At 39.1% G+C, this 26435-nt stretch overlaps 2 protein-coding genes across 3 annotated transcripts in view; both read right to left on the bottom strand.

Moving 5' to 3' along the window:
- Positions 1 to 1105: 1105 nt before the first annotated feature.
- The window catches only part of LOC117379406 (rab GTPase-activating protein 1), a 45313-nt gene continuing 19983 nt past the window's right edge, over positions 1106 to 26435 (bottom strand). For both annotated transcript variants that reach the window (XM_033976114.2, XM_033976115.2), the window contains 13 exons: positions 18740 to 18853; positions 18177 to 18251; positions 14250 to 14375; positions 13958 to 14101; positions 13268 to 13309; positions 13058 to 13186; positions 11101 to 11193; positions 10598 to 10708; positions 10326 to 10430; positions 9629 to 9712; positions 3686 to 3757; positions 3257 to 3457; positions 1106 to 3182 (listed from right to left, as the gene is read on the bottom strand). In XM_033976114.2, coding sequence (XP_033832005.1) covers positions 3060 to 3182; positions 3257 to 3457; positions 3686 to 3757; positions 9629 to 9712; positions 10326 to 10430; positions 10598 to 10708; positions 11101 to 11193; positions 13058 to 13186; positions 13268 to 13309; positions 13958 to 14101; positions 14250 to 14375; positions 18177 to 18251; positions 18740 to 18853 — 1419 coding nt within the window. In that variant the 3' untranslated portion in view covers positions 1106 to 3059. The remainder of the gene's footprint in view (positions 3183 to 3256; positions 3458 to 3685; positions 3758 to 9628; positions 9713 to 10325; positions 10431 to 10597; positions 10709 to 11100; positions 11194 to 13057; positions 13187 to 13267; positions 13310 to 13957; positions 14102 to 14249; positions 14376 to 18176; positions 18252 to 18739; positions 18854 to 26435) is intronic.
- LOC117379435 (probable G-protein coupled receptor 21) lies at positions 23694 to 25050 on the bottom strand. Its single transcript, XM_033976154.2, has one exon. It carries the CDS (start codon positions 24891 to 24893, stop codon positions 23694 to 23696), a length of 1200 nt encoding a protein of 399 aa, XP_033832045.1. The 5' UTR covers positions 24894 to 25050.

Below are 26435 nucleotides of genomic sequence, written 5' to 3'. Positions count from 1 at the left end.
CGTCCCTACCTTTAACCTAACCTTTAACCTATTTTAACTCATATACCATGTTGCTGATCTAAATATTACATCATGGGGACGTGATTCATAAAGCAGGCCAAGATTTTTTTTCCCCCCATAATGTAGAGAAATACCAACCCACTATCTGTGCTACACAAATGATTAGCATATAAACTTATACTAGTATATTACTGCCTCATAATGCATTTATGAGTATATTAGTTCTTAGGCAGGATGAAGGGGGGCCCTGCTTACCCCTCATCCTAAAACACGTACTGGCGTTACATGCTCCCTGCTCCTCGTGTGTGTGCCACCCTGGGGGACACGTGACTAGCAGCCATCAACGCTGGATGTGCTAGTTTTATGGGCTCACACCCCAGCAGATATATTTAAGACAAACAAATGGGGCATTCTGTAATACGTAATACAACGGAGTGGAGCACCAGAAACAATGGGGACAGAAGAGCTGCCAACACAGGAAAGGGAAAGGCCTGTTCCAAGTAGCAGGCAGATGGACACTCTTTTTAATTGGGTATATGAATTTATTTATTAAAACCCCTTTGCTGTATCAAGAATTGTCCCTGATGGATATGTATATAGTTTTTCCCCTATAAGCAGCATGTGGCTCTTTCATCTCATCCCTCTGAAAAAGAGGAGAAATATTTGGACTGGCTTTATAGATTTTAAAAAAGTTGGGAGACTAAATAAATAACATCTTTGGTAGAGTTTTCTTGGTCTTGGTTTGGCAGCTAGACTCAGGAAGTTTAAAAAAAAAAAAAAAAAAAAAAAAAAAAAAAAGATAAAACAAATTATATGTGTTTGCACTAAGAAAGATATGATAATAGAATAAACACAGTACCTTTGATGGGATATGTGCATTTCAGACCCTTTCCACTCCTATATATATACTGCCAAGAAAATACTAGCATGTTTCTTGTTCATTTGCAGCTTTTACGTATAATGAAATAAGATAAATCATATCAACATTTAATAAAGTAGAATGACTGATGAGACTTAATCAGTCAAAATAGTAGTGTTTGGCTGTAGAACATAAGATTGACTGAATACACAAGATGTGTCATGTGTGGAATGAACAAAGACAAAGGCATTTATGTGATATCTTTATATTTAAAGTCATGATGTTTACACAATGCGTCTACACTATTACAATGTCACACGTGGATAATATATTTGTTGTTGAATCATGAAGCTATGTTTTGGCATATTTAAACCAAACAGCAGTCTGAGTGAGAAGCGTTCAAACTATTATAAAAACAGAAAAGGTGGATTAAATGGTAGCACACAGCAGGTAGGTACAAGTACACAATGTTAGTTATAGTTACACTTTAAAAAAAAAAAAAGTCAGAAATAGTTTATACAACTCAGTGCTTTTGGAGGAACTCTTCTTTTTTAACCTCCTTTGTTTTTTTGTTGATTCAAACCAGTCAGAGCCTTCTTCAGGACAAATGCAGTTAAAGGTATATGTGACCTGTGATGATATTGAAATAAATAGGTTGTTGTTAAGCCACATAATTTAATAGTGTTCAATTGTTCAATTTGAAAAAAGAAAGCATTTGAAATGTACAATTTTCAGTGCAGGCATTAAGCACAGTGATTATATTAGGGGGACCTAGCTAATCATTAGCTTTGTCGAATTAAGGCGAGTCAGTTTTTGCTGAATTGTGAAAGAGGCCTGGGATTTACAATGAACTAATGCTTTATTACTATGTTATGGGGCCTGTCTTAAATGTTTTATGTTTTAAGAAGAGGCCACTTAATTATTAATGTGTCTTCTGTACTAAAGCTGTATCAGAGGCATGACTTAATCCACTGCAGAGGACTGGTCCTATTGCTGAGTTGGCAACAAAAAGTACTAATCAAGTACTAATTTCGGCATCTACAATTTCAGGAGAATCCTGAGATTTCACAACTTGAAATTTCAGTGGTAAGTATAATTGGCCGAATTTAAGCTGTGGTGAATCTTCAGCCTTTACTCAGTAATATAGTTTGCTTTTGGCTTTAAGAAATGACAGTTGATGTAAAGTGCCAAATAAAACCCTGACAGACAATGCCAAAAGTCACAAAGTAACAGGCCATTCATGTACTGTGAGAAATGCATCTCCTCTTATGAATATGTAGGACATAATTTTATACATGTGCGCAGAGTTCAACATCCAAACATGCACCGTTATGTAAGATTTGGAACTCTTTAAATCTTGTGCTGAAATGCAAACCAAATAAATCTCAATCTGTAATTACAGCACCATTTGCACTTTTATGCTGTACATTACAAGTAGAGTTTTAATTTTTTTAAATTTAAATTTGTTTAAGTGACATTTTCCTATTTCAAGACTTTGACAGTCTTTATGTCAGAACATTTCCGGGAACAGCGTCTTCCCTCACTCCTGCATGCATTCACTCATGTTCTTAGTGCTTTATCGTTCTTGGACTTGCACGCATTTTTACATACATAATAGTTAAGCATTCAATCATACTGACCCCGCCCCACACACACATACACACACACACACACGACTGATACTATCATTCTCTGTTAGCACATTCAGATAGAAACATAAAAAAGTCTTGTTCAACGTAAATTAGAAAAGCTCTGTTTGACAAGGAGATTACCATCACTCGTACCTATAAAATTAATCAAACATAGTTTGTGCCAGTAGTTTGAGAGGATCACGCAGCGCAGTGTGAGAACAGAGAGTCCAAGTTCAAATGTCTTGTTTCCTCAGACTTCAGCAGTGCTTAGACACACCAGAGGAGTAGCTGTCCTCCTGACACTTTTCTCTGTGATATTGAAGTAACACAGTACTTCATACTATGTTTTCCAGCCCCTCCTCATCAGCGCAGCCCGCTGCAGTCTTTTGGGTTGGGCAAAGAAATGGCTAGGACTTATATTACAGGAACATTTTAAGGATTTCAGAATGATCTTTTCTGACAGTCTTGGGTTCAACGTCAGTGTTAAAATAATGCCCCAGGGCTGTACAATGGAGGGCTCCACAGGTTCTCCAGATGAAGGGGGAGTGGTTTAGGTTCAGGGTGGCAGGTTAGGAGGTCTCTTTCCCCTGTGTCCCAGTGACTGTCTTGATGGAGCTTAGAGTTCGGTTGAACCAGGTTTTCTTGGCTGCCTGCACCTCATTCAGAGCCAGCCCTAGTGTGTGCTCCAGATCCTGTGAAAGCAGCAGAGCCATGTTAGGCTTAGTGTGCTGTGTGCAGTGTGTGTGTAGCTTACACAAGATCATACCTGGATTTTACACTCGGCCTCCACCAGCTGCAGTTTGGTCTGAGCCAGCTCCAGCTCCATCTCTCTCAACTGGTTCTTCAGCGCCTCTTTCTCCTCATCAGTCTCCTCTGAGCCTCCGGGGGGTGCCGAGCACACTGTGGCCCTCAAGCGACCCTCTTTGTTGAACAGACTGCTGCACTTTTCACATTCCTCTACTTTGGACTAACGGTAAAAAATAGCTTAATATTACATCCATTTTGTGCCACCAAAAATTACATATATAACAAAGTAACAAAGGAATATATTTCTTTAAGTGAACATCATGACCTTAACAGAAGTGTTGCAGTGCTGTATATAGTACTATTGTATTGTACTTGAGTACAAGTCTTATCTTAGCATAGACACTATTGTGTGTGCATCAAAGCTCATTCTGTAACTGGAAAGACTTACCCGGATCTTCTCCAGTTCTCCACGGGTGGCAGTCTGTTGTTTCTCCAATCGTTCACTCAGCTGAGAGCAGATCTATTGAAGTCAAACGCACATATTTGTAACAAATCTGTAAATCATTACTGACACACTGTACACTACTGCAGTCTCACTCAAGACACCGATGTAATGGGAAATGATGGTTCTTATGAAGTTGTGTATGTATATATATATATATATATATATATAATATATATATATATATATATATATATATATATATATATATATATATATATATATATATATATATATATATATATATATATATATATATATATATATATATATATATATATAAAATGTTTAAGCTATATTTAAGGCAGGTTTACTAAAGGCTCCACATTAGCAGAGCTGACTAGTGCAGTTCTCTTGTGCTGCTGTGTCTTCTATGCGTTCATCTTTTCTGTTGATTCTAAACACACTGTCGATGCTTACAGACATACACCCACAGCCTGTAGTCAGATCAATGTGACATGAGTCATCCTAGCGGGTACATTGGGTTGTCCCACCTCTACAGACAGCTCCAGCTGCTCTCTCTCCTCTTTCCCTGTGGCAAACACTGCACATTTCTCTTCAACATGGAAATGTGAGATCCACAAATCTGTCTTTGATCTGTGTCCTTTGTCTCCCATCTTCATTTGTGCTTCTCTGCAGCACCACCCTCCCTCTCCTGTCTGTCCATCACGAGCTGCCACTTTCATCCTCATCTTGCAGCCCCCCCAACTTGTTCCTTTTATATCCTGATTATTTTTTCAATTTTATCACACCCTGTAAATCCCTCTATCTGCAAAAATTACTAAATTAAGAACACTCAAATGACAGTGGTTTACAGTCTGTAAATTGGTAACATTAAAGTTGACATAACTGTTGGCATTTTGTCTTTGTTTCTAACCCATTTCTTCTGCTGTAACTTGTTGTCTTGCTACACTGCATTTGAAAGTATTACATTTACTTTATAGCCAAGCATGCACATGCAAAAGCCTGAGGCCAATTTTGTTTTCTTTTTCAATTATGAATTATAAACAAATTCACAATAAAAATGTTAAGTCTTAACACTTTGCTTTGAACAGAGACTTTCCACTGATCTGAGGTGATCTAGAGGAGCACACTCGAAGAGTCCAAGTTTGAGCTGTTGCAATGACAGCTTTCCGCTGTCCTTGTAGCCAGCCTCATAATTGACACACAAAACCTTTTTGGTTGTAATCTAGCAAAACAAATTCTGCTATTAATTTGCTAAAATAAAAGAATTTGAACAATAACTTTCAATGCCAAATTTCAACAGTCTATTTTTTGGGACATCCAACAATGAATGGCACCATCTAACTCTAACTCTAACTCTAACTCTAAGCTATGCTATACTATAGAGATAGATAGATTTTTATATATATTTTTTTCCAAATTTGGTCCATCATGTCTATTGTGTCTCTCTGTCAAACTATTTTTGAACAAAAAACATTTCCTACAAACTCAGCCTGGCTCTCAGTGACATGATAGCATTGTCTTGTCTTCAATATTCATATAGACTGTCAGACTCAATCTGTGCTATTTTAGACTAAGGTGGAGGTCTAAATTAAGCTCATTGCTATTTCTGTCTGACTGCACTGAACTATTGCATAATGTTACCGCAATGACTAACTGTGCATGATCAGGGCAGGTTTATATTTAAGAGTGAAGTGACAGAGTGAGCTAAAAAAAAAAAAAACACATGAAAACAGCCAGGAGAAAAATTATGACAACAGAAGATTTGAGAACTCTGACTCAGTAAATCAAAGAAACTGGGTTCAGGTTTGGGGCAATTCACAAGATTGACAAGACTGCAAATACCAAAAGTCATATTATCTTTCATACATGTTTAGCATTTATTCCACATCTGTCAGTGAGGGATGCACCAATTGGATACTGGTATCGGATTTCGATGCCAATCCAGAAACTAAACAATAATAATGAAATCAAACTATAAAGCAGAATTATTCCCAAAAATGTAAATTGTAAATGTAAAATATTGTAATATTTTGTGTTTATTTTGTGTGTGCGTGTGTGTGTATATATATATATATATATATATATATATATATATATATATATATATATATATATATATATATATATATATATATATATAAAATAAATAAAAAGAAAAAACATGAACTGCAATAAATAAATAACAATGCAACTCTTAAGGTTTACTTTGGATCTATAATGACTCATAGAAGTTAATAATTCAGCCTTCTACACCTTAAATCTCATTGTAGTCTCATTAGTAGAAAGAAAAAGCACAGACAATAAATATTGTTGGTAAATACTGCCCCATCTGTCATGTATTGAACGATAAGTCGAGATCGTATTTATTGTGACAAATCTAGATATTGACTTCCAAATACTGATTCAGCTATCAGCTATCAGATATCCTGGTTGGACATATACATTGATATAGTAAGACTATTTACTGGTTGTATTCGGCTCAGCAAGTTGCATAATATTTAAACTTTTGTATATACAAACTTGTTCAGTTGTTAAGGTATATATAATAGCTTCATTAATTGTTTTATAATGTTTTTAAAATTTTTGTTTTAAGGAAATTTATTATCAGTCTGCACTGGTATCAGTCGATATCGGGTATTGGCAGATCCAAACTGAAAAAGCTGGATCGGCCGCATCCCTACTTTCAATGTGCCCAAGTTTTAAAACAGACAAGAATGTGCAGTTCATTTACTCGAGTCATTTCTAATCTTCAATGATATGTTTGAGTCTTCTTCAGCAAAAGCAAGGTTTGGAGTAAAGTTTTGGAAGGATACATTTGAATTTTTTGTGTGTGTATGTTACATGGCAATCATATAGTGGGTACGGAAAGTATTCAGACCCCCTTAAATTTGTTATTTGCTAAATCACTTAAGTTCTTTTTTTCCTCATTAATGTACACACAGCAGAGACTGACAGAGAAACACGAAATTGTTGAAATGTTTGCATATTTATTAAAAAAGAAAATATATCACAAAGGCATAAGTATTCAGACCTTCAGACTTTCAATGGAGTCCAGTTGTGTTTGATTATACTGATTGGACTTGATTAGGAATGCCACACACCTGTCTATATAAGACCTTACAGCTCACAGTGCACGTCAGAGCAAATGAGAATCATGAGATCAAAGGAAGTGCCTGAAGAGTTCAGAGACAGAATTGTGGCAAGGCACAGATCTGGCCAAGGTTACAAAAAAAATTCTGCTGCACTTAAGGTTTCTAAGAGCACAGTGGCCTCCATAATCCTTAAATGGAAGTTGTTTGGGACGACCAGAACCCTTCCTAAAGCTGGTCCGTCCGGCCAAACTGAGCAATTGGGAAGAAAAGCCTTGGTGAGAGAGGTAAAGAAAACCCTAAATATCCTTGTGGCTGAGCTCCAGAGATGCAGTCGGGAGATGGGAGAAAGTTCTAGAAAGTCAACCATCACTGCAGCTCTCCACCAGTCGGGGCTCTATGGCAGAGTGGCCTGACGGAAGCCTCTCCTCAGGGCAAGGCACATGAAACCCGCATGGAGTTTGTTAAAAAAAACAAAAAAACAAAAACACCTGACAGACTCCAAGATGGTGAGCAATAAGATCATGATGAGACCAAAATAGACCTTTTGGCCTTAATTCTAAACCAGGCACCGCTCCAATACAGTCCCAACGGTGAAGCATGGTGGTGGCAGCATCATGCTGTTGGTGTGTTTTTCAGCTGCAGAGACAGGACGACTGGTTGTAATTGAAGGAAAGATGAATGCGGCAAAGTACAGAGATATCCTGGACGAAAACCTTCTCCAGAGTGCCCAGGACCTCAGACTAGGCTGAAGGTTCACCTTTCAACAAGACAATGACCCTAAGCACACAGCTAAAATAATGAAGGAGTGGCTTCAGGACAACTCCGTGACTGTTCTTGAATGGCCCAGCCAGAGCCCTGACTTAAACTCAATTGAGCATCTCTGGAGAGACCTACAAATGGCTGTCCACTAACGTTCACTATCCAACCTAACAGAACTGGAGAGGATCTGCACGGAGGAATGGCAGACGATCCCCAAATCCATGTCTGAAAAACTTGTTGCATCATTCCCAAAAAGACTCATGGTTGTATTAGCTCATAAGGGTGCTTCTACTAAATACTGAGCAAAGGTTCTCAGTATTTGAGACCCGTTGCTCAGTATTTAGTACAAAATACTGGCCGTGTGATATTTCAGTTTTTCTTTTTTGATAAATCTGCAAAGATTTTAACAATTTCATGTTTCTCTGTCAAAATGGGGTGCTGTGTGTACATTAATGAGGAAAAAAGGATTTAAAAGATTTTAGCAAATGGCTGCAAAATAACCAAGTGAAAAATTTAAGGGGCTCTAAATACTTTCCGTACCCACTGTATATGTGTGTGTGTGTGTATATATATATATATAGAGGTGGTCTCATCCCTCGGGTCCTCTGGGAGCTTGAGGGTTCTGCGCAGTATCTTTGCTGTTCCTAGTACTGCGCGTTTCTGGACCAAGATGTCTGTTGTTTTTCCTGGGATTTTGCTGGGTGTCTGCCCCGAGTGCTCCCATGGGCACCTCCTATGCCTTCACCTTCCAGGCCTCTCCAGCACTTCTTTGAGCCTCTCATATTTCTCTAGTTTCTCATGTTCCTTTTTCCTGATGTTCCCATCACTTGGTACCGCAATGTCCACCACAACGGCTTTGCTCTGATGTTTATCCACCACCACAATGTCTGATTGGTTCACAATCATCATGCTGTCAGTCTGTATCTGGAAGTCCCATAAGATCTTGGTTTGATCATTCTCCACTACCTTTGGAGATGTTTCCCACCTTCATACTGTACACAGATGTTTCTGTACACTATGCCAGACACTTGTTTGTGCTGCTCCATGTATGCTTTCCCTTCTAGTATCATACACCCTGTGCTGGATTATCTCAGGGGCCTCTTTGCACAGCCTACACCATGGGTCTTTTCTGGTGTGGTAGATCTGGACCTCGATTGCTCGAGTGCAGCCAGGATGAGTGCCTCTGTGCTGTCCTTCCGACCTACTCTCTCAAGCCATTGGTAGGATTTCTTGATATCAGCCACTTCAGTTATGTTCCGGTGCTACATCCCTTGTAGGGGCCTGTCCTCTCATGATGGTACCTCCAGAACCTCTTCCTATGCACTCCACTGTTTGAGATATTCGCTGAGCACGTCATCTGATCTTGGATGTTTCATCCTGGACTGTGGCTCTCAAACTCACTAGTCCTCGGACTCTTTCCTTACGGCTCATGTACAGTTTCAGGGTGCTTGATTTGGGATGGAACCCGGTATGCATGGTCGGGAGCTTTCGTGTCTTAACATCTGTGGTCTGCATCTCCTCCTTTGGCCACCTTATGGTTCCTGCTGGGTATCTGATCACTGGTAGGGCGTAGCTCAAATTTGAGCAGTTTAATTCTGTAAGGTCTATTTAGTTTTACTAGTTATCAACTATGAACTACGTCTGTCTCTTGACACCACAAAAGTATTGACTACTTTCAGCATTCTTAATAACATTGTCAGATATTTAAGACCTTGAAATCCCCTAAGGGATTGTATGCTGCATAAATCCTACACGTTTATTGATTGTGTCCAGTTTTATAGCTGAAACCATCTGTTACCAGTCAAGGACACTTCTCCATCTGACCTGAGGGCATTGATTAAAATAAACATCCATAATCAAATGCATTGCTATAAAGGCATTTACTTGTTAACTGCTATAATCAATTACTTAATGTTTGTGTTCACAATGAATGTGTTACGCTGTGAGTTGTAAATATCATTTGTCCAATTTAAGCAGATGCAACCATGTATTTTTAACTTGGTATTTTTCTCCATGAAACTATGGACATGAAAGTGCATATGCTAGTGGACATCATTCCTCATGTCCTTACCTGTTTATACTCCCCAATGATGGAGCCATTCTTCTTTATCTCGGATTCAGATTTGTCAAGCTCCCGCCTGCACATCTCCTTGAGCTGTGAACACATGGTTTAGGTTTAGTTTGGAAAGCAGAGAGCAAGAATGCAGGACCCCAGAGACCATGTGACATCGGGCTGATGTAAAGGAGACAGAACAGGCTATTGGGAGGCCTGAAGCACAGGCTCATACATCACCCATCTTTAGGACTCAGACATTTGAAGGTCAGTGAGAGGCATCCATAGGAGCATCTAGGAGCAGCACCCTCTGCTCTGAGGGGCCTTACCTGCTCTGCATATGAGAGACAAGGTGACCTCCACAGTCTTGTGTAAATGAGATGACGATTGATTACTGTATCATGTTAATTACTGGCTCATCTGAGCTAGAATCAGGGACTCAATTATTGAAGTATCGACCCAGAAATTCAGCATCAGTGCTAGTTCTCTCCTAGATGAGAATGGCTGCTCCGGCACATCCTGTGAGTCTTTTAGGAGGACGTTTGAACTTGTGTGAATGACACTATTCTGAAGGACACTACACCTGCATAAAGGATTTTATATTTGTAAAGGATGCTTTGCAGCCATCCAAAACACACAAAAATGTGTGTATTGTAAAAAGCCCTGTGTAAAATGGTTGAAATGCATTTTATGGTCTTTCAAAGGGAGCTCTGACCTGTGCCGACTCTTCCTCCAAACGCCTCTTCTCGTCCTCTGACTCCACCAACTTCTGTTTGGTCAGCAGTAATTCTTTATTCAGAGCATCAGCCTTCTCCTCAGCCTGGGGAGCACAGCACACTGTTACACCCCGCAAACAAGGGCACAAGTGACAGCTACACTTTGTCCTCACATCTCTCCCTTTTTTCAAGAGCACTCACACAAACAAACTGCCCTACAAACTGGACTACTTGGTAAAATGGTGAAAATGTTTACGCTAATGCCACTCACATTGTCCAGGTCTTTGCGCAGGGCGATCTTGCTGCTCACTAGCTCATGTGCCAGGTCGTCATTTTCCTGCTCCAGGCGCATGTTGGCTTCCTGCAGTCTCCGGTTCTCGCGCTGGACCGAGCCAAGACAAACAATTTTGTCACAAACAGACAAGGGAAGTTAATAATCAGAGTTTGAAGAAAATGAAACGCATTGGAAAGCGTGTGGACAGAGTGCACAGAAGTTGATGGGGGAAGACCACAATTACACAGTAAAGAGTGTTTGTAATGCTTAACTCTCTTGTACATCATTAACAGTACCATGTCACCTCATGAGAACTCATAAGTAAAAGATTTTTTGGGCTGTTTATTGTATAATGAAAGCTTGAAGGCTTAAAATCTCTTACTTCTTGGCTTACAAAAGATACATAAGTAAAGTAATCTACATCAAAATGCAGATGTATTTAACAGCTTTTTTTGACTTTCACAGTTTAGACTGCAGGATATTGAAAAATTAGATGTTACCTCATATCTCTCAATGGGCGCCTCCTGTTGTTCCTGCTGCTCTCGTATTGTGTGATACTCCTTCTCAAATTTCTTCAGCTTTTTCTGGCTGATCTGTAAATGTGAAGGACAAAGATTAATTAGAACCACAATAATAATGAATGGAAATATGAATAATCCAAATGTGCTTTTGCAAAAATCAAGTCTGCAATTTACATACAAAAACACACTTAACAATGCAGAATTTAGAACAGATAGGCAAGTGGGATTTGTGCAGTACATTCAATAATGACATCAGTACAGCCAAAATACCATTTTCCTGAGTCTCCAATGAAGTAAAATGTTGCCAGTATTCATCACCCAATGACTATAGCACAATGCGGACAGAATGAACCACATGAAACCTGTGTATAAGAGCCTACATTTAGCTATACACTGTGCTAAAGAAATTATGAAAACCAGGACAAAAAGACTTTTCATTCATGCCATTTTGCTGGTCATGCTAAAGATTTAATGCTATTTGTATATTAAAAAAAAAAAAAAATATATATATATATATATATATATATATATATATATACACACACACACACACACACACACACACACACTTTTAAATCTTCAATAGCTCCTATAATTCTTAAGTTATACTCAATATTTTAGCAGTAGGTAAACTGAACCTTCCGAAATTTTTGGCAATATATACAATTATGATTGTTCACTTGCATTTGAACTTATCATCCTTAAACTAGGGGTAAGTAAAAATGACCTAATTTTTAAAAATAATGTTTTTTAAGTGTTCACCATTTTCAGGTTTGCACTGAATAGTCCTATCCAACACACTTATAACAATTGAAAGCATTTCCGGGCTTATGGCTCTTATTTGATCCTCGATATTAGGTTTTAAGTCAGGGCTGTCAAACACATTTTACCGAGGGCCACATCAGCAAAATGGCTGCTCTCAAAGGGCCAAATATAAAATAAATCTAACAAATTTTATAACTTGTTAATTAACTGTTTCTGTATTTATTATTAATTCAAGTTACAAATATTGCATATGCATTTGCCTAGACGTAAAAATATGGCCGTATAACTGTGTATCTCCTGATAAAGTGAGATTTTAAGACCATCATACCTTTTAATTTACCCTGTCGAGGGCCACATTTGGCCTGCGGGCCTTGAGTTTGACACATGTGTTTTAAGTCAATCATTGTCTAAGATTTATTCACAAACATCTTTTCTTTAAGATAGCCTCACAGGAAGAAATCGGGACTACTCAGGTCTTGGGAGATCACATACTGCACCCTATCTTTGAAAACAACTTATTATTCTGTTAATGGCATTTTCACTTGGGGCATCTCTGGCATTAAAATGTCAACAGTAGCAATGCTGGGTTTCTGAATTTGACCCACGTGACTCGAAGTACCACTGTACAATGAGGATTCGTTCCTCAGTGCTATATTTGCTCATATGTTGGAACATTTTATTATATATATATATATATATATATATATATATATATATATATATATATATATATATATATATATATATATATATATATATATATATATATATATATATATATATATATATATATATATATATATACATATATATACACATACACACACACATATACACACACACACACATATACAAGTTGGGCCCTGGAGATTAGATTACAGTCTAGTTGTAAAACAACGTGGAAAAAATATCTATGATCATATTAAGAATCTCCAGGCACCAAATAATTTAAAGATTTGCCTTTGCACATAAAGTTAGCTCAAAGTCAACTTCTCTAAACTGGACTGATTTTGAATTCAGTTCAGGACACAGGTAGAGAGAGAGGGAGGACTGTCCATTTTCTCCTGGATAAACATTTTCTCAAAGTCCAATAACTCCCCCTGGAGGACATTTATGTACTTGCAACTATCAGTGTCTATAGATATCAATGGTAAATGTTTCATTTGCTCACCTTCATGCTACAAGCCAGCTCCATCAGTTTCTTGGCATTTTCTTCTGAACGGTACCTCTTTGGAACAGGAACCCGAAAGAATTTAAGTGCCCCTTCAAAGTCTGCTTGAATCAGATCATCTTTTGAGGTCTACAAAAATGAACATTAACATGTCTTTACAACCTAATTGACAAAGTATTAATAATACAATACATGCAGTAGTGGACTTACTTTAAGGAGTGCCAAAGCAACGTTGAAGATGACACTGATTCCCTAAAAACATATATTTTAAGAGATCACCATGATATACAGACAGATTTGCTCTTTCTCATAAAGACAGTATGTGTGCGCTATGGTTCTTTATGGAACTGTAACCTACTTAGAACAATTGTTTATGATGTGAGACCTGTGGCCAACTGATTTTGGCAAGCTTACGCTACTCATCCCAAAACATCCCACTGCTTTTATTACTCATGTTTGTAGGTGAAACCTTCCTCACAACCAATTATTGCCAATTTCGCCCAAACATTGGCAGGGTTTAAAATGATCACAAACATGCCAGATGTATGTTGAGGTTGCAGTTCTCTGGTAGATGTTACTAGATTTCAATAAACAATACTTTTTAATTAAGGTTTTGGTGGAAGAATAGTACCAATCACTCAATACTACTTATAAAGACCAAATTAATACAAAAAACATGAAATCCCTTTAACTCAAAATATATTCAGTTAATTTGCTAACACAATAAGTACAAACAATTCTGGTTTTCTGACATTATTGAAGATTAATCATTCTATAATATTTTATTAATTACATTAAATCCTTTATTTGAGAATTCTTTATCAACATTCTTCTTTTCTGTTCAAATAAATGGATCACAACTAGTTGTCACATAAAGGAAATAAATGCATTATAGTTTACCTCACACAGCAGCAGGTCAATGATATGGAAGACCATGTAAAGAGGGAACTTGGCTGTAAAGAGTGTGAGGAACCACTGGGAGGCGTACATGTGCGCCTCTAGCCCCACGTTCAGAAAGTGGGTGTACAGGTCAGGGATGTACTCCTGTTCAACACAAACAGGAAAATAAAGTCAACAGAAATGCAGTTAGAAATAGATATAGAATAGCTGTGTTCTGTCTTACAATGATGTTAAAATTACAGTGTATTGTCTTTTTTTGTAAAACAATTCTATATTTAACTACATTACGCACCTGCATGAGTCTTTCTAGTTGGAAGAACTTGCAGTGCAGATCTTCAAAGTTCTGCTTGAAAAGGTCCCTGAGGCCATAGTCAAACATAATCTTGACCAGTACACTGAAGGCCTGCTCTTCTGGCATCTGAAAAAGTAAGAACATCATTGTCGCTTCTTATGGTGGCCTAGAACCAAAGTACATCTCTGACAAGTGAGTGCCTTATGAACGATCAGACACGCTGAGGACCTCAGGGACTGGCCCTCACTCATGCCCAGAGTCACAACTAAACATAGGGAATCAGCATTTCAGTTTTATGTTGCTAAAATCTGCAACAGTCTTCCTGAGGATATGAGAAAGACCTCTTCTCTCTGATGATCTTCAAATCTAGGTTCAAAACCATTCTATTTATATGTGCATATAACTGAAAGGATTTTATCTGCACTCTTTTCTTTTAAAATGCATATACCCTTTATAAAACTGGCCTTGCCTATTAAACTTGTAAAACCAACAACTTCCACAAGATGGTACCATTCATTAAAAAATATATTTTACCAGTCAATTGAATAAACAAAAAAAGGCCTTCACCCTCCAGTATCTGATTTTTCAAATAAGCTACGGTATATAATGATATGTTGGTCAAATTTTATGCAAATTTGCCATTATAATCATGACTTGTTTTGATTCTAAGATTATTGTAACACACTAAAGTAAAATCTTGTTTGGTTCTTTATTAAGTTTCAAAAATTCCACATAAAAAAAAAAAAAAATCAGCAGATACAAATTTGTATCAATTTATCCATCCATCCATTTTCTTCCAGGAGGCATCCTGAACAGATGCCCAAGCTACCTCAGCTGGCTCCTCACCCCATCTCTATGAGAGTGCCCAGCAACCATGATTTCGGCCGCTTGTATCCGTGATCTTGTCTTTTCGGTCATTACCCAAAGTTCATGACCACTGGTGAGAGTAGGAACATAGATTGACCAGTAAATTGAGAGCTTTGCCTTTCGACTCAGCTCCTTCTTTACCACAACAGTCTGATACAGCGTTCGCATCACTGCAGACGTTGAACAGATCTGCCTGTCAACCTCACGCTCCATTCTTCCTTGACTCGTGAACAACACCCCGAGATACTTGAACTCCTCCACTTGAGGCAAGGGCTCACCACCCACCCAGAGAGGGCAAGCCACCTTTTTAATGGTCGAGAACCATGGCCACGAAATTGGAGGAGCTGATTCTCATCCCAACTGCTTCACACTCGGCTGCAAACCGCCCCAGTGTCTGCTTGCACATCCTGGTTCGATAAAGCCATCAGGACAACATCATCTGTAAACAGCAGAGATGAGACCCTGTGGTTTCCAACCAGACCCCCTCCATCCCCAGGCTGCGCCTAGAAATTCTGTCCATAAATACAATAAACAGAACCGGTGACAAAGGGCAGCCCCGGCGGAGTCCAACAGCAGCACTGGCAACAGGTCTGACTTACTGCCGGCAAAACAGAACACAACTCCTGCTCTGGTCATACAGGGACTGGACATCCCTAAGCAGAGGGCCCTACACCCCATACTCCTGGAACATCCCCCAAAGGGCACAAGGGACATGGTCGAATGCCTTCTCCAAATCCACAAAGCACATGTGGACAGGTTGGGCAAACTCCCATGAACCCTCGAGCACCTGATGGAGAGTACAGAGCCAGTCCAGCGTGCCACGACCAGAACGAAAACCACAATACTCCTAATTCTGAGGTTCGAATATTGGTCGAACCTCCTCTCCAATACCCTGGAATAGACCTTACTGGGAAGCCTGTAATTGGAACACACCCTCTGGTCCCCCTTCTTAAACAGATGGACCACCACCCTGGTCTGCCCTTCTAGTGGTACTGTCCCCAACCGCCACGCGATGTTGACGTGTCAGCCAAGACAGCCTGACAGGATCCAGAGACTTACTCTCCAGAGAGATACTCAGGATGGATCTCATCCACTCATCCACTTCAGCCACCTTCAAGTCCAGGCTAGCAGCTCTCCACTCACACTGTAAACAGTGTTGGTGAAGCACTGCTTCCCCCTCCTGTGGCGTCGGCCGGTTTGACAGAATCTCTTTGAGTCCTCCTCCATGGCCTCCACAAACTCCATCCCAACCCTGAGTTTTTGCCTCTGCAACCGTGTGAGCTGTGGTACGCTTGACCCGGAGGTACTTGTCAGCTGCCTCAGCCAACAAGGCTCGATAGAAATCCTTCTTCAGCCTGACGGCATCCCTTACTCTCTGTGTCCACCACCGAGTTTGGGGGTTGCCGCCGTGACAAGCACTGCAGACCTTACAACCACGTCAATGGATGGCTGCATTGCCAATAGAGACAGAGAACATGGCCCACTCGGAATTCATGTCCATAGTCTCCCTGGGATCTGGGAGAAGCTCTCCCAGAGGTATGAGTTTAGACCCCATGGACAGGGCCTGCCAGGTCCAGCGTCCTCCTCTGCCAGTGGATCCAACTCACCACCAGGTAGTGATTGGTTGACAGTTGTGCCCCGCTCTTCATCCAGGTGTCCAAGGCATGCGGCCGGAGCTCAGATGACACAACAAGAAAGTCGATCATAAACCTCCAACCTAGGATGTCCTGGTGCCACATGCGCTGATGGACACCCTTGTGCTCAAACATGGTGTTCGTTATGGAGAAACTGTGGCTAGCGCAGAAGTGTAGTAACAGAACACCACTCAGGTTCAAACAGGGAGGCAGTTCTTCCCAATTACCCCTCTCCACGTGTCACTGTCGTTGCCCACGTGGTTGTTGAAGTCCCCCAATAGAACAATGGGGTCCAGGTCTCTCACAACAGTATACACAACCCAAAGACGCAGGGACGCAACCCTCTCGTTCACCAGGGTGAACTCCAACATGTGTCGGTTGAGCTGTGGGACAATAAGCAAGCCCACACCAGCTCGAGCCTCACTCCATGGGCAACGCCAGAGAAATGGAGAGTTGAGCCCCTCTCAAGTTGGGTTGCAGAGTCAGTCTCCATGTCCGAAGCTCTGGTCATCAAGGCTCCCGTCTTTGACTGCCGCACAGACCTCTCTGCACCGGCCCCTCACGGATCCTCTCGCAGGTGGCGGGTCCATGGGAGGATGGCCCCATGTTGTTCCATTGGGCTGAGCCCCATGGGAAAACGCCCAGCCACCAGGCACTTGCTGTCGAGCACCCAGCCCAGGCCTGACTCCAGAATGGGGCCTCTGTAACGCCAGTCCGGGCGATGTAGGCCTTGTTTTTCTCATCATCATGAAATGCTTCTAAACTGCTCTTAGTCTGACCCGTCCCACAGGACCTGTTTACCATGGGTGACCCTATCAGCATGGAGCCCCCGACAACATAGCTCCCAAGATCATTTGAGTACTCAACCCCCTCCACCACTTTAAGGTGGTGGTTCAAGGAGGGGTGTATCATTTATGCAGATAACAATTAAGGAAAGTTATGTCCAGTTTGTGTGCCAGATAAATGCTTTAAGCATATCTTTTTAACTTTGTGCATGCCCTTATTTGTATTTGTATTTATTCAGTGTGTTTATGTTGCACTTTTTCACCAAATCAAGTTCCTAGTTTGTGAACTGTGTTCACAGACTATGGCAATAAAAGTCTTCTGATTCTGATTCTGATGAGATAATTATACAATTTTACACATTTACATTTAAAATTGACTTTGTACTTGGGAACGTAATGCACTGAATTTTTTTCTTCATAATGCTTGAATAGAACCAAATGTTCAAGAGGTTTTTGGGCAAGACTGTTAAAATGGCCTATAATTTTTTTTGTTATTGGTAATTATTAGTGCTCAGTACATACAATAAAAAGTTTTAAGACAGACATAGAAATGGTTTCAAGAATTATACCACTCCCACAGAATGCCAAAAAGATATAGATTTGAAATGAAAACAAAACTGTCGTGCATGCCGTGAACTCACGTGCAGGAGCAGCACAGCAGCCAAGAAGGATTGTCCCTGGCAGTATCCAATCTCCTCGTCATATACAGAGTATGCCTGGAGAACATGCACAGTTACTTTCAATAAAAAATGTGGCAAACTGTGCTATTAACACAATAAATGCTTCTGAATAGAAAGTGTGTGGATCGATCACCACTAGGAGAAAAAGGAGGGTCACTGAATAATTCAGACCCATCTGAGGAGCTGACTGCCGTGCAGATGAAGTCCCTCACCTGAGCTGTGCAGAATGTATGTCATCATGTATACAAGCCTGTGTCACTGCAGGTAGGACTACTTAAACAAACATAATTATATGGGCAGTCTCTGAGCTTGATCACAACACGTGAGAATGGTTAACTTTCCAGTGAGAACTGAATGATATTGAATTGTGTCAAGTTTATCCAATAACAAATTTGTTTTGCATTATCTGACAAGCACACTGCTATGGACCCAATGAACCCTTTTACAGCCATTGCTGTATTTTGGTTTGTACCGATATGTTTTACAGTTACCTTTATCATTTAAATAATGTGTGTGCATGCCACCTTGCAGATCTTGTAGAGTGAATCTTGTCCATCTCCTCCAGTGTCCTTGAAATAGTCATGAGCTGGAAATGTCCTATTGATGTCTCGGGTGATAGCACTGTCCTGAGGAGATTCCTGTCAACGACAATTAAATGTTAGTAAATGTGGTCCACTATACTAGTTAAAAACAGTTAAACAAGGGAGTAAATTGCGTTACCACTACAAAACCACCACCAGACTTTTGGCTAATCTACCCCTGTACTTCTGGGATCCTTAAGGCCCTCCTTTCAGTGAATTTGCTATATTAAAACTGTGCATTTGAAACATAGCACAGCAACATTGTCACAGCAATGTTGAAAAAATACCAAAACCTATAAAACTGCACTTTGTTTTGTTTGATTATTATTGACCTTATTTTTTAATGAATGCCTTTATTTTTATTTTTATCATAGTTCATAATTTAACTATTATTCATTGTTTTCATTTTTTGTTTTTTATTTTGTTCAATGGCAATAAAACTTATTTTTTATTGCCATTGTCACTTCACTGACACCCACCTTGCATAGTATGAATGTGGTGTGTGAGTGAGTGATTGGTGGTGGGTGGCAGGGCCAATGGTGCACAGCGGCAGCCTTGCTTCGATTAGTCTGCCCCCAGCAGCTGTAGCTACAGAAATACCTTATCACCACACAGTATGGTGTGAATGAATTATCAGTTTAGTGTAGCATTTTAAGAGGCTTTTTGAGTCGGTTAAGACCTCTAGGTAAAATGATAAGCTGAACTTAGTCCATTTGATGATTGCAATGTCTTTTGCCATGTCAAGTTTTAATGAATCTATTTTAAAAATTTTATATGGAGCTATGAATACCAGCTGTGTATGAGGTCCCCTTTCCTACTTTTCCCAATGCTTGCAGTCAAGCTAGACTTCCACAGAGGAAGTGAGTAAAACAAAACATAATGAGTATAAGAAGAGATGCAGGAAGAAAGGAGTTTTGAAACAAAGTGAGCTAATAGCACTCAGTCACCAGTGGCAGCAAGCTTATTTTTAAATCCTTTCTATTGAAATTCTCTCACCACACCCTGGAGTCCGCAGTTACAGGCAGTTTGCAATGGGAGAGCATTTTAAAAGATTTTTTTTTATTGACAACTACTTTGACAATGTTTAAATCCAGGCTCAAAACAGTTCTGTTTAGCTGTGCACATGACTGAAATATTTTTATTCTGACCTCTTCTGTTTTAATGTTAATTTCATGATGATTATTTGTGATTATTCCTGTTTTGATTTGTGTGATTTTAATGTCTTTCTTATTCTGTAAAGCACTTTGAATTACTTTGTGTACGAATTGTGCTATACAAATAAATTTGCCTTGCCTTGCCTATTACTGCAAACAAAGGTTTTACTTCAACAAAAACAACATGGATTCTATATGACGTTTTTAAAAGGATATACAAGAATGTGCAATAGACAACAAGACTAAAAAGTGTTCTCCAATACTTTACAAAGATGTGAGTCTGTTCACCGTTGCCGGTGATTAGCTAATTGGTCTGTCTCTCTCAAAACAAATCTGACTGCACCGCTGCCTAAATCTGAGTCAAGGCACGACAGAGAGAGTGATGACCAGACTGATATCCCTGAAATACTGATAGTATACACCCACAAAAAAGAGGGTAGGTAGTTCAAATTATTAATGCCTGTTAAAAAAATCTTTAACCGTAACAGCAGAAAGCAAAACAGCAATGCAACAATGCAGAATTTTTGACTAGAGCCTTCCTCTGACAAATCAGCATAAAGTGCCTCAGCTGAAAAGAGGTTTAAGTACCACTGTGTGTAGCTGCCACATATGAAGTATGACACTACTTAGTCATACTTATCTGAAGTGCTATGAGAAGTACAAAGACCTTCCAATGGTCAATTAGCTAACTTTTTCTGTATGTTGTTATTTGTTAAAGAAGTCATAGAATAAGTGTAGTGTGAGAGGACTAGAAAAGAACATTCAGCTTATCCTGGTAGTGTAATGGACAGAAAACTAGATGAAAACCTTTACAAAGGACTGCACACGTGCAACTTCTTACAACCCTGCTTGGTATTAAATAATCAGTCTATCTTGAAAATCGATCTGGGCTACTTGTACTTCTTTTAGACTTTTATTGAATGCTCACTATTATGGTGATGTTCTAGAGGAGAAGTCTTCCACAATTGAGTGATGTGCCCTACAAATAATACAAGCATCTGTGATTGGAATGTGACTGAACCCTTGCCCTTATAGGCAATAAGCAAGGCTCTGTGTATGGATAAGAATACAGGGCTTCCGTGGGAGGGCTAAGTAACCAGGTCCCATTGTTTATGATCCTGGGCATAATAGCTAACATGTCGATCTGTATCCTGTTGAGATGCCAAAATAACACAGGGCCATTTCTATCAAACCTCTATTCAAACACCCTTGTGATATAGAAATAGCCAGTTATTCAAAAGGCTTGCAATTTTAATATACCGTCAAGAGGTAAATTGGATCTGCTTTTTGGAAATTTGTTCGGCTAATTCAGCCATAGCACATGTTTCCAAGATTTTAATCAAGGAAACAAATCTGCATAGTAGTATAGTTTCCTCCCATATTGTTTGTTCTATGGTACTGAAAATGTTCTTTTAGTAAACATTATTACATCATTTTCATGATGTCTTTAATTTGTTGTGTTGTATGTTTGTTGAAATATTTATACTGAACTTGTGTGCAGACTTGAGTGGACACAAATAGTGTAAAACTCTCAGTCCTTCCATTGCAGGGATGAAGAGAATAAATGCAAACATGGTTCTTGCAAAGCATGGAAAGGCGTCAGGATTTTTCCAATATATTTAGATAACATTTATTTTCTCAGAAAACATACAAAAGACGTACACCACTTATCATGGCATGACAAGATAAAATGTCTAATTCGTCACAGAGAATCATGGTACATTTTTCTATAATTTACATGATTTACCCATAAAAAGTATTCAAAACCAGGAATAATTGTGCCTATGACAAAAACAAACACAGCAAAGGTCACAGAAATTCAGAGCCATGTTTTGTAACAGTAGCCAGTCTTATCTTAATTTGATAAAATCTCAGGTCATGAGTTGCCTAGACTAGGTCTGCAGTGTCTTATTTATGTCTCCTAAAAATCCCATGAAAAAAAAAAAAAAAAAACACCAAACAGATAAGAGAAATAAAGCACAGTACAGTGCACACAGAGGAGCTTTTCAGGCTCAGATCCAGACTTCACCACATTAAGAGGTCATTAATTTCAGTTAGTTTGGTTAGGTCCACCAAGAAAATAAATAAAAAATTAAATGCTTATTTTACTTGAAATATTATTATTCATAAAACTGTAATTTGTATTATTGGACAGTTTCAAAAGGCAGACTGAATACTTAAAAAGGAACTATATGTAAGATTTTCATTTTATATTCCATAAATATGTCCCAACTGTGACCTTAGATATGAGGTAGACATGTTGCAATCAAATACAGGTTTAACAATTGTAATGTTTATTTACTCTTATTACAACTAGTACATCATGTCCAATGTTTTGTAACTAAGTTTTTGGTTCTCAAGATGATTATCCAATCAGAAACAAAATGAGTCTCACATGAGTCTGAATAGTCTCTACCTAACCCTAAGCACCTTCCATCAACCATTAAACCATGATAATGCAGTCTCTGCAGCTCAGTGAGTAAATTCTGGAGGTTCTTTCACATGAGGCATGGCCTGTACATATACTGAGAATGAGAAAAACTTATATATGCAAGTTCCTAAAAAACAAACAAACAAAATCCAGTAAGAGCTCAGGGTAATTACAGTTGCTTTAAATTATATAATTTATTTTTAAATGTTTATGGGTTTTTTATGCTTTCTCATGTGTAAAAATAAAAATACAAATATTTTTTGAGAGTTAAATTATGTTTAACATTGCATACAGTACAGGATGTTTATTTTATTATTTATTTATTTTAAAGCTTATCTGTACAAGGTTTTTGTAAAGCCAGGCTGCAGATTACATTGTTGCTGTAAACCATCCAGTTCATTAAAAAAATGACACAAAGAACTAGTTAATCAACCACATTCAACTTTAAGCAATATCTTGTTTACAGTAGGCAGAACACATATCATGCCGCTTCAAATGTAAATCTTATACTGTGTGCATATAGAGTTCAGCAAGAACACCTGTATTGTTATGAGAATATTTTAACCTCACATTTAAAAAAAAAAAAAAAAAAACCTAAAACAAAAAACAAACATAAATTACTTTGTGCCATATTTGTAATTGTTCCACATACTATTCAATAAAACTGCATTGAATGCCATGTGTTTCTAAGAATTCGGTCATTAAAAACAGTTTGGGTTAACCCGACTATTACAGTATTCAAATAACTGCCAATATCAAAGACATTCTGTAACATTTGAGTAGATCCTACTTGTCTTAGGGATGGTGGGAAAATCGCCACATATGCAGTCAAGATGAGTGCACTGCTCAGGAAACAGAGGTCAAGCTCCTGGTCCACACAGGGGGTTAGATCGTCTTGTCGGCTTTGTGCACATGTGCTTTGTGTGTTCAAGTGTGTTTGTCTAAATGGAGAATGTTGTCTGTTTAGCGGCTGTGGGCAGTGTTTGTGTGCACATGTACACGGTTCAAATGCCACCTACACAAGCTTAGCAGTGTTTGGGTTCTTTCAAAATGCTTTAAATAACAAATCGAACTTGGCACAATTACACTGTTGGTAGCACAAGTCTGGTAGGTAGGTCTGGAAGATAACTAATCATGTTTATTGAAAAGATATAATATCTTCAGGGATCATTCTAGCCACCACCATAGATAATGGGTTTTGTTGACCACTTATCCCAACCTGACCTGAGTATTTAAGCTGGTCCTTTCCTTTCGCAGTGCTCCCAAGTCTTGTGAGTTGACTGAGTACCAGTGTTATCTTATAAGATGAGAACTACACATGACATGTTGTACCTATCTCCGTTTCCACATGGTCATATCCATATCCAGGGCCAGCATATCCCTTTTCAACGGAGCCCACAAAAGTCTTTTTGGTGTGTCTGACTCCAAAACCACTGATGCTATGCTGTAAAAATAAGGAACCGAGGCGCTTGAGGCCCTTCCTGAAAGCTGAATTTGACAAACTGTAGATGAGACAGTTACAGAAACTGTTGCTAATGGCAAGCCATGTGGTGAGAAATGATGCCGCTGGATGGTGGTAGATACCTGCACTTTCTAACAGGAAGTAGAGGATATATGGGAGCCATAGGATATAGAACACACTGGTAATGCGAAACAGCACCCTAGCATAGCGTTTGTCAGGGTAGTTTGCCGGCTGTTGATACTGTGGCTGATAAGGGATGAGGGTGTGGGACAAATGAGCAGAGTGCTTTGTGGAGCTGCCTTTGCCCCCAGAGCCATCAGTGAGTCCTCGGTATCGAGCATGGCGCTCACTGATCTCTCGCGTATGCTGCTGGCAGATTTTGAAGATGTTGGCATAGGTAAAACAGACTGTAAGTGTTGCAGGAGCGTAAAGCAGAGCTACAATAAAAGAAGTAAAAGCTGGACTAGTTTTCCATTTGACTGCACACCATTCTACAACATCACCGTGATAGCCTGGTTTACCCCATCCCAGGAAGGATGGTAAAAAGATTAGAGCAGAGTAGAGCCATATTAATACAATGCAGCAGCGCATGCGAAACGGTGACACTAGGGATGAATAAGTCAAAGGCTGTGTGATAGCAATATAGCGATCAACACTAACACATGCTAATGAAGCCATGGAAACAGACTTCAGAACTGACACCAAGTACCCAAACACTTGACAGGTGAGTTTGGGGTCAAGGCCTTGGAGATGATGCAGTAAGGACATGGAGGGAAAGAGGCAGCTAACCCCCACCAGCAGATCAGCATAGGCCATAGTCTGGATGAAAGCACTGGTCGTGTGGTGGCTTAATAAGGGTGCACAGTGAAACACAAAAATCACCACCAGATTTCCACAGATGATCAGCACAGTGAGAAGAAGTATAATGAACACTTCCAGGAGGCAGGTGTTAAAGATGTAAGAATACCTAGTCTCCAGCAGACAAAAGGGGGCAGAGAGGTTTGACACGTCCACAGAGCTCTGATTTAGAGGGTGAAGAGAGGAATTCATCTTCTTGGGCAGAAGAAATCCTTAAATTATCAATCAGCCATATACATTTCTGAAAAAAGTTTCTGGTGAGTTTTCATTTGAGCCAACATCCTCCATCCTGCTGGTCTGTGTTAAAAATGTCCCCATATGTCACATCCAGAACAAGCACTGATTTCAAATGCAAAGTTTATCTGATCTTATTTAAGTGAAAAAAGGTCCATGATTTTGTCCTTCAGTTTTGGTTAAGCGTAGCGTCTTTTCAGTTTTCTCTAGCAGTTGCTTCAGCCAGTTTTAGGCTGGTCCTTCCCAAGTAGATAAAGGCATATTGGCATGAAGAGGATGAGGCCCATGTACACCAAGACTGATATTTCAAAGCATGCGGAAACCCAAATGCAGTCTCAGTTCAGATGCTGTCTGTTTAGGAGAGCAGCTGAAGGAATGTCTAAAGTAAATGAGAAAAACAGGAATGCCCGTGCTGGGAGCACTTATCTTGTGTAGGTGGTACTGCCTCTCTCTCTCCGTCTCCCTGCCAAATGAAACAGTGGAAGCTAGCCCTGCCTCTTTCTTGGTCTTTGACCAATCATTGGGAACAGAGACACACCTTCTCGTCAATTTTTTTTTTTTATCGGGACACCAGATACAAACTGCCCGATTCAGAACTGACAAAAGGGTTTTGTTTTTATGTCAATTGAATGAATATATATATATATATATATATATATATATATATATATATATATATATATATATAGTTATTTATTTTTTTTATATTTACCCGTAAATATTAATTAAATAAAAGTTAAAATGCCACTGTAGGCATGAGATGATGTGAATCAGTACATTCATAGAAACACGTGAATAATTAAATCTGTGCTGAAGAGCTTGTGTTTAAGTAGCATGCCGATTTCAATAATGTGTCAAGTAATGTGTAATAGGTAAATAACTAAAAGGTCACTCGTCAAAAGATATGAATTCGATTTTGAACTTATTGATTCCAACTGACATAAACATGGGTTTTTCAGCCCCCAGTTGTGAGCAGTGCTCACTGTTTTCCCTCACTATTTACCCACCCAAAGTTTGTAGAGTGATTTGTGCATCCATGAGCAATCTTTAATCACTCATTTTCAAGATGCCATATTGTCCCGTTTTCACAATGATACAAATGAAAATAAAAATCCACTGCTCGTTGGCATGGTTTGCAGCTATTCAGCCGATTCTTTGTTATGATGACACTGGGCACTGCAGTTCTCTAAAGTGAAAGTCAGTTGAGTTTTCTTTTATGAAGTTGTTTTAGATGAATATTGCAATTTAAAATGTGCAAATTATAACAATGACCCACAGGTGAAATAGATTATAGTTATAGAGCACAAACAAGCACAATAGGTCTCCTTTAACAGAATTCAAATTAGAAGAAAATATGTTCCTCCCTCAAGCATTGTGCTAATCACTGTTGTTATACATCTCATGATCCAAACACTCAATGGCTTTTCACGCACATTCTCAGCCCATCACACAAAAAGCTAAAAAACAGATTCCAGTATGAAAAATAAAATCAAACGAGCA

Source organism: Periophthalmus magnuspinnatus, chromosome 12, assembly GCF_009829125.3.
Source record: "Periophthalmus magnuspinnatus isolate fPerMag1 chromosome 12, fPerMag1.2.pri, whole genome shotgun sequence".
Taxonomy (NCBI): domain Eukaryota; kingdom Metazoa; phylum Chordata; class Actinopteri; order Gobiiformes; family Gobiidae; genus Periophthalmus; species Periophthalmus magnuspinnatus.
Note: the sequence above shows the minus strand (reverse complement) of the source record. Positions and strands in the feature narration are given on the sequence as shown.